General features: G+C 36.1%; 1 protein-coding gene across 2 annotated transcripts in view; it reads right to left on the bottom strand.

Annotated features, from left to right (window-relative positions):
• Nucleotides 1–9,489, bottom strand: part of VPS50 (VPS50, EARP/GARPII complex subunit) — an 82,280-nt gene that overhangs the window by 47,762 nt on the left and 25,029 nt on the right. For both annotated transcript variants that reach the window (XM_027893194.1, XM_027893193.1), the window contains exons 11-13: nt 8,557–8,655; nt 5,177–5,317; nt 588–723 (exon numbers count right to left, since the gene is read on the bottom strand). In XM_027893194.1, the coding sequence (XP_027748995.1) occupies nt 588–723; nt 5,177–5,317; nt 8,557–8,655 (376 nt within the window). The remainder of the gene's footprint in view (nt 1–587; nt 724–5,176; nt 5,318–8,556; nt 8,656–9,489) is intronic.

The following is a 9,489-nucleotide window of genomic DNA, read 5'->3' as shown; positions in this document are numbered from 1 at the left end:
AAGAACCGGGGAAGGTCTTTCCACCTTCCAGCCTGCGCATTGGATTTTTTAGGTGAGACACAGTGTGCGCGGAACTGAGCCCACCCTTTAATCCTGAGGTTCATCTGCTGGGGCCAAGCGAGCTTGGACGGTGGCAGCGAGGTCCTCAGGACGTAGATGGATTGCCTTACAGGGCTAACGAGCTCCATCCTGCCCGGGGGAGTGGCCCCGACCGGGAATCGAACCCGGGTCTCGGCATTGACAGCGCTGCGGCTTAACCACTGCACCACCAGGCTTCAATAGAAATAATATTTTCAATAAGTTTTTAATTGTTTTGTGTTTTTTTTAAGATTCCACACAACACGGGTAGGACATGTCCCCTAAGAATTGTTTAAAATAAAAGCATTTATATCTACAAGATTGGCACATACAAATATTCATTAAAAAATTAACCTTATACTGAAGAGTACAAAACTCCAATGAGTATTTCAGTTCTTCCTGCGCTCTATAAGCAATAATGCTGAAGGCACCGAGTCAAGACCACAAGGATACAGCACAAGAAAAGTTATATCCAAATATCAGAAGTTTTGTTTCCAGCAGTTTCTTACCAGAAGACACAACTGCTGCCTCATCTTGGTCATGGTTCTCATGCCACTGCATTGTTCGGTAGTAACTGAGCATGACTTCCCAGAGGGCTTTGCAGAGATCAGCCAGGCATGGAATGTAGCTGTCTGATGTAATGTGCTACAGAAAAACAAAGTAACATTGTGAAACCTCAAAATTGTGTTCCTTTTTCACAGTGGCAACACAAACCACACAAACCCTTCCATATTCATACAGCTGAGGTGTTTGATATTTATCAGTTTCATTTTCAAATGTATTTGAGAGGTGATGAATTCCTGATTTTAGTCAATTAATCAAATGCTGTCCAAAAGTGCAAAGTTTATTTGTTAGCACTTTTCTCACAGTTGGCCCACATTAAACACCTCATATTTATGGAACAATAAGGCAGATACAGATGTAAAGCCATAAAGTCTAAGGATCAGCACATTGCAATATCAAAGAGGGATGCAGCCACCCATGACATGAAGACACCACATCATTTCAATGATACAGATTCTTGTACTTCAGTGGTACCCAGAAGCCATCCTGGCCAGTACCCCCTTGGGTTGAATGACGCATAAAGAAGTAGCTTAAAAACAAACAAACTTACTTAGATGGCAGCTGCCCTACTTCCCCAAGTCACCCTGCTCCAAAGAGCCAGCTATGATTTCAGATACTCTTTAGGTGAAGAGTATCAATTTTATCAGAGACCAAGATACACAGAAGAAATAACTAAGATGAGATTGTCAGGGAAAGGGATGACTTTGAAAAGGGGTCTTGCTGGATAAAGAAAAAACTGTAAAATATATTCAGAGTGCATCAGAGTAGCAATGCCACACCACCCTTGTCTCAGTCACTGTGAAGCACGGTGTCACCACTTATAGACTAGGGCAAAGTCCAGCTGCACAGATATGAGTTTAATTACACTGTTATGTAATGTTTCTCATAGAAGTCTGGAAATTAGCACTTCCAGCTAACACTGCTCTAGAAAACACCATGTTTTCCGATAGCTATGTCAGTGTCCACAGTTGGCTTCTGCAGGGCTAATTAGCTTTTACCAACTGGGTACTGTGTGCCTGATAACCTAAATACGCATATCCATGATGATACAAAAGTTTTGGCATTAGTTACAAGACAACTCTTCAAAAATATGAACAGCTTCTGCAACAGAATCAACCACGGATTCCACAGAGAGCAAACCCTTAATTAAAGCAATCAATTCCCTCAACTGCATCCTCATACACTGATCTCACTGAGGCTTTCAAAACACTGTGTGTCCTTCTCAAGAATCGTAACACCACTGATCATCTTCAGTACAGTTGTTGGAGAATAAACATTATATTGAACAGATTTCCTACACTCCTATGTTTCAGCTTTCAAGTGAAAAAAAAAGTTATAAACTGCACATCTTTATTTTCTATTTCATCATGTTCTCTTGTTTCCCAAGTTTAAATAATGTTCCTGGCAGCAGGACATACCACTCAAGCCATATTCTTCTACATTCCACTTATGATTAAGGACTCACAGAAACTGTTCTTCAGCATTAACAGATGTCACTAGCAAAAGCATCTGGAGGTTTCATGTTAATAATCATGTCCTTTCATTATGCTTGTCTGGGTTTTTTTAAATTGATTATCCTGGTTCTGTGCCCTACCAAACCAGAGCTCCCTCGAGTATATACATTAGGCATTCTGGACATATTGACAAAAAAGAAAAAAAAAATCATGCTCTTGGTACATAAAAATTCTAACAATTGAGAAAAGTAATTTTTTTTTCTAAAACACCCTTTTAATTGAAGAGTTGATATACATTAGTGACTGCATAATTGAGACATTTTAATCTCAGATACTATAGGCCTTAGCTAACAATTGAACAAAATAGGGTAACAAGTTTATCATTCAAACAATAAATTGTCCTGCCAATTCACCTGTTGATTCAGCCATTTTCTCTGCCAGCTCATCAGGAAATGTTAGTCTTACTGTATTTCAGGGCATTTAGTAGCTATAAAATCTAAACCCTGCTTATGCAGATCACTATACTTGAAGATTTACTGGCTTTCAGGTGGCCAGGAAGAAAGGATCACTAACTATCACTAAATACCAAGATAATTCCATTTAGTCTAAGGAAAAGAACAACTGAATTTCTTTGGACTTTACTCTCTGAATATAGAAATTTGAAACCTGAAAATGAAGCAGCCAAACTCTGCTCTGCCCAAGTAGTATTCAAAAAGTGAAAGGATGTAAAAGCTAGAGCACAGCATATTGCTAAGAAAAGATACACTCAACAAGGAAACAGTGAGTCTGAGTGTACAAGTACATAACTTGCATAAATGCTTAAAAATTTCTGAAAACATTATTCTTTTTAAAAGCTCACATTATTAGAATATACAGTATCTGAAGAAACAAACAAAACAAAGAAAAAAAGCCACTATAACCCCCCCACCCATAAAAAATGGAAATGAGCTAAATGAATTCATTTTGATAGATTTTTAGAAACACACAGCAGGAGATCTGTCCAAAAAGGAATACTTCAATTTTATATGACTTCCATTGTTTAATTAGAGGAAGTACTCCATAACCACTTATATGTTAAGAGCATCCTGGCTAAACAGCATAGACAGCCTGAAGAGGGTTCTCACTAGAACTAAATAAAGATTAAAAAAGCTCATATTTTAGTCTTAAACAATTTATTCCCCCAAAACAGAATGCAAGAGATAAAAATTTGCTGGTGTTTTTGCTGCAGGAATTAGAAATTTAATTGGTATGACAGTCCAGCTTACTCATCACTCTGATTTCACAAATGTACTGCAACAGGTAACAACCAACACTGAGCAGCACTGCTTGTAAGAGATCAAAATTGCCCATCTGCAGCCTGTCCCCAAATACCTAATTGTTACCAAGAGAGTAATGAAAAAATAAAAAACTAAATTTCAAGCAAATTATAGCAGTATTCATCATACATTATAGTCCCAAAGTCTCAGTACCTTCCTTTATACAGACTGCCAGATTCCAGCTATTGCAGGCTCACATAACTTAAGCATCATCTCATTAAGGTTTTTGCATAAGTAAAACCAAATAGAAATAATGAGGTAATAATTTTGTAACCATGCAGACAAAGCCACTCTCTTCCTATGCATTACAAAAGGTGATATTTCCAAGTATCTGAAAGACTCCTCTGCACTGTAAAGAACAAGGATCAACAGCAGCACACAACCTGTATTTAGCTGTCAGAAGCAGCTCAGTAGTACTGTTTGTAAGTGTATATAAATGGGCTAAGTATCACTAGCATTAGCAAAGACTGAGATACAAAATAAAGGGCATATAGAAGTATAAAGAAAAAAAAAAAAGGAAAAATGCATTAGAAAGTAAGAAATGAAAATAAAACCACACTCTGAAGACTTATAGTAAAAAGATGAAAAGGTTGCAGTCCAGAGAACAAGAGATTTCGCTGGTTTGCTGGTTTTCTTCAGCTAGAATTCATCTCAGTGAAGTGCAAATTCCACCCATCTGGAAACTTTCTCATTCTGTTCATTAATACTTATGTCAGTTATTCCCAATAAATTAATTTTTCATATCACACTTCCATTTATGTGCAGGCCCTTAGATCATGTAAGCTTTCTTAATCAAATGGGCACCTCTTTAAAATTAAATGGCTTTCAATATAGATGTGTTGTTTACTAGTTGAAGCTACATGAGTCAGGAGATATGAGAAGTGAAAGAGCAGAAAATGGATCAGAATATGAACTTTAATCTTCTTATGACTGTACTTTAATTTAATAAATTGCAACTGACAGGATGGGTCCATGAGCTGATGAAGTATGAGGAGGATTTAGCCTGTGACTGAAACAAACACCCTAAAGAACATTCAAGATAGAAACATAATTTCAAATTTTAAATCAATGCTAGAACCACCTAAAATATTTCACATTCTTCCTCCCCAACACTGAAGTTTAAGTAAATTCTCAGGGTATAACAGTAAAATCACATGTGAAAAACTAAAGAGTGAACTAAAAGTGCTACTCAAAATATAGTAATTCTAATAACATTAAAAAAAAAATAAACAAAATAGAGATGTGGAAGAAACTGCATCTAAAATTTATACTAGAGGGAAATATATAGTTACTCCCAGTCCACGTTTTCCCTATTATGAGGTTTTTGCATCTCAATATAACAGATATATCAAAAATGCATATATACAATATATCAACATTGCATATATAACAATATATCAAAAATGCAGTGAAACCGATACCAAGAATCCTTAGTGAAATGCAGTGTTATAGAAATTGTGAATATTACCTAAATGCAGTAGAATAAAGTTCAAAGTTAATAATGATTCTAATAACTAGCATATAACTGAAGACATGGAAGTTTTGAAATGTTGGTCTTCTGATAAGTCCAAAGTGTTAAGGTTTAGTGCAACCAAAATCATCATTAAGCTGTGAATAACAAATCTCTCAGCCTATAACTTGTATTAATAAACTATAGCAGCTGCAGAATTATTTTAATAAGTGAGTGCCTACTGATATAAGGTACACTTGCAATAGTGGAAAAATTCAGATTAACAAATACACACATATACAAGAATTACATACTGTACAGAGGTCTTTGTACTGTAACTTCTGAAATTTGGTGTCTGTGTTTCCTGCACACAGCTCCACATATCCAAGGACTACTTGAAACACGGTGTTGTGAATGGCTTGAGTGAAGTGCATATGTAACTGGTCCATTGCTGTCTGAAAGAAATGGAGTAACATAAAATCAAATACAAAATTCAGTTTGTCATATGCCATAATCTTTAAGCCATCACCTTTTAAGGGAAGTTTTTTCAGTTCTGAACAAAAGAGACTGTAAGCATGGCTTTCGATCTTTGTCTCAAAAATATTTAATATAGAATTTGGTAATATTACAATATGGTAATGTAAAAGAGTGCAGATACTAAAAGTAAAATCAGTTTCCTCTGCCATCCTCCCTCTATAATCCACTTTTTTTTTTTACATTAACATGAGTAAATATTAACTGTACACCTATATAATATAGCTAATTATAGAATTGACTCATTCATTCTTTTACTCTCCCAATCATTGATTTTGTGTCAAAAAGAAATTAGTTGAGATTTGTGCTCTTTCTCCTACTGGAAACACTTCCAACTAAAATAAAAATATTTCCTTTGCAATTATTAAAACTAAAACTACAATTTCAAAGTCTTCAATCCATCCACTTGACAAACTGAAGAACATAAAGTAGAATTGTTACAGAAAGGCATGTACATCATATCAATAAATTTCCTATAAAACTCCCCTTTGTAACAGGAAAAAAAAAAAAAAGAAGACATTTGTTTAAAAATACATTATTTTTTTCAGAAAAATATGTAACAGTACAAATCCTAGGCACTAATGACTGCACAGCATGTTAAATTTGCTATATTCATGTCTGAGTTTCAGGTCAGGATGTTTCTTGAATTTTCATGTTATTAATAGACTGTACATAACATTAGTCCATTTCAGAAACAGAATTTTCTCACTGTTTCACTATATGCAAATAATTAGCATATGGTACATAGGGGAACCAATAAAAAATATCTTTCAAATGCCAGAATGAAGTTATCAGATCCTGCAGATTTGAAAATGTTCACTTTCACTACTTCCTTTTTGACATTTTTAGCTACTGACAAGAGCTGAGAACTCAATCACCCCAAAAGAAATGAAAAGGCAATTCTGATTAAATGCTATTGCAAACAACCAATCTTCTACAGCTAGTGCTAACCTGAATCGGTCAAAGAAAAAAGAATGACAAATGAAATAATGAGAAGTACTGAAGACACTGAAGGTTTGTGACATTTTGTTTACTGAGAAGGGATCAAAAGAGGAGATATTTCAGTAACAATGCAATAAATTATATTTAGGACAAGTTCAAAATACCTACTTTAGTAGTAATAAAAAGAATGTCAAAGCCAAGTCACTCTATCATGAGAACAAAGCAGGCGAAACCATGCAGTAACAAATAAAACTTTTATTTTGTTCAGAAACTTCATTCCTCTGACAAAGAACCTGCCTTTTTCAACATATTGCACTTGACTTGGGACTAGCGAATGCATTATATCTACTTTTGTTCAGTAAATAAAGAAATTGCGTACGATGCACTGACAAAGGAAAAGTCTAATTAATTTTATCCCCAGATTTTAAGTTGCAGTCTCTAGGCACTCCAATAGTTCTGCACATTAACAAAGTATGGGAAGATAAATCCATTTCTATCCTATTGCAGAGTTACACTGTTACCAGTGTCAAGTCATAGAAAAAAGAACCCAACTTTGCTAGAAAGATTCTAATTAGAAAGAAAGAAACAAGAAAACAAAAAATCAAACCAAACCCAAAAAAGCCAATCTACTAACAGATATAATTCTGAAATCTGGAAATACCATTAAAAAACCCAACATTATAAAGAGCAAATGGGGTTATTGTCCTGTCTTCATCAAGGGACAGGCACTTTGCCATGATCTGTAGCAACTAAAGCTTTCTGAAGGAATCTCCTCTCCAAGCAAATCACCACTGCTACCCTGGCACCACCATGCTCAGCCTCAGTGTGTTATGAACACTGATCACTGACAAAATATGCCTCCAGGAGTTTCTTGTTTCTTTATCCCTCTCTACTTCACAGGACCTTGGTATTAGCTTCCATACTTCATAGCTGCTTCAGAAAGAAACTGATTCACCATCTTCCCAGAGAAACCGTATGAAGCCTGAAGGAAGTGCACCAGCAGAAGAGAACTACATCCTATGGGAGAGCTTAGATCTACTATTTACACAAAAAAATGCTCTAGGCATTGAGAGATGTAACTTTCAGGACATATCCACAGTGTATGTTTAAACATATGTCAGTGTTCAGGGCCAGGTTGGATAAGACCCTGAGCAACCTGGTCTAGTGGGAGGTGTCCCTGTCCACTGCACAGGGAGTATGATCTTTAAGGTCCTTTACAACTCTTAACCTTCCATGATTTTTTTTATGCCTTGAGACGTAGCTTTTTGCAAAAAACTATCTCCTCAGATCTCCATTCCTGTCATGTTACAGTACAATATAAAATGGAACACAGATATAAGGTACAGGTTGTGCACAACTCAGTAACATAGACCTAGTTACCAAAAAATATTCATAGGACTAAAATCAATTAATAATGCAAACAGCATTATAAACAGAGCTGAAATATGGAACTGTTACATACGCTACATGTTGGAATAATACACAGTTTACCTTTGGCAAGTACTGTTAAATTATCTGAGCATTATAAAAGCCTTTGAATACTTGGCAAGATTCATCAGCATTAGTGTGCTGATTTTGGCTGGGATAGAGTTCATTTTCTCCATAGTAGCTGGTACAGGGCTATGTTTTGGATTTGTGCTGGAAACAGTGTTGATAATTCAGGGATGTTTTAGCTATTGCTGAGCAGTTGCTTACACTGACTCAAGGCCTTTCCTGCTCTTCATCCCACCCCATCAGAGTAGGCTAGAAGTACACTAGTTGTTGGGAGGGGACATAGCTGGTACAGCTGACCCCACTTGACCAAAGTTGGGGTCCATAACATGTGACATCATGCTCAGCAATAAAAGCTGGGGGAAGAAGGAAGGGGGGAATGTTCAGAGTGATGAAGTTTGCCTTCACAAGCCACTGTTACATGATGGAGCCCTGCTTTCCTGGAGATGGCTGAACACCTGCCAGCCCATAGGAAGTGTTAAATGAATTCCTCATTTTGCTTCAATTGTGTGCACAGTTTTTGCTTTCCCTATTAAATGGTCTTTATCTCAGCCCATAAATTTTCTCATTGTTATCCTTCCAATTCCATCCCCCATCCCACCAAAGGGGAGAGACTGAGTGGCTGTGTGGGGCTTAGCTGCCAGCTGGGATTAAACCACAATAATTAGGAAAATAAATTTCCATCCCAGGACTCAAAGTTCCATGCTGTTACAAGATGAGTACAAACCTGTGTTTTTCCAAGCAGCCTGTAAGCCTGCTGAACCTTTGTATAATGATTGATATCAAAATTCTTGCATATTTTGGAAAGCGCTACGTCCAATTGTTCCTATAAAATAAAAGATTGTGTTAAACACTAAATAAAAACAGGCCAAGCAATACATTACTTTATGACAAAAAATTAAAGCAAACACATAAATACTAGTTCTGCCATCAGAGCTGTGTCTGAGCATACTGAGCAGCTTTGCAATAAATGAAGTTCATCTGTTATGTAAAGCAAATGAAAAAAAAAACCCACCTTAAACAGGATCATACACTTAATGACTAATAAAGCTTTCAAGAATTTGACTATGAAGCTTAATAAGATAATTCTCACTTAGATGTTGTAATATATTCAGACACACAGTCTACCTCTAGATAGTTCAATCTACAATGCAAGAAAAAAAAACCATAGGATGACTCAATAGCATTTGATAACATCCCCAGCTAGCAGATATTCTCTCTCCTAAAGCTATTTCAATTCTCATTATTTAACGATCTTGCTATGCAGTCTTGCTCTTACAAATAGAAACCACAGCAGATGAGTGTTTTCTCCCTATGTACTTCTACTTACTCCATTAGAAAACTTTCATGAATTAGATCATGAGCCACAAAATATTTATGGTTTTAGTCCTAGGGATTTGGTGGGGGTTTTTTGTTGCATTTTCTTTCCTAAGCCAAATGGTAAAAGGACAAGTAACCTAAAGATTCAGAACTTCTCTAAAAGGTTACTCAGCAATTTCAGGCATATACTGATTTTTTTTTTTTAATTTCCTTCTCTTATTTCTTGCAGAACAGCTGTACAAAGAGAAACAGGGATATCAAACTGTTCATGAACAGAACTCTTAAACACAGAGTACATTAACCATTTTGCAACAGTTCCTTCCACTATAGCCATCTTCCA

This window comes from Empidonax traillii, unplaced genomic scaffold, assembly GCF_003031625.1.
Source record: "Empidonax traillii isolate 1590-97213 ecotype Southwest subspecies unplaced genomic scaffold, ASM303162v1 scaffold384:size1533304, whole genome shotgun sequence".
Classification (NCBI taxonomy): domain Eukaryota; kingdom Metazoa; phylum Chordata; class Aves; order Passeriformes; family Tyrannidae; genus Empidonax; species Empidonax traillii.
The sequence above is the reverse complement of the archived record's forward strand: the minus strand, read 5'-3'. Positions and strand labels throughout refer to the sequence as shown.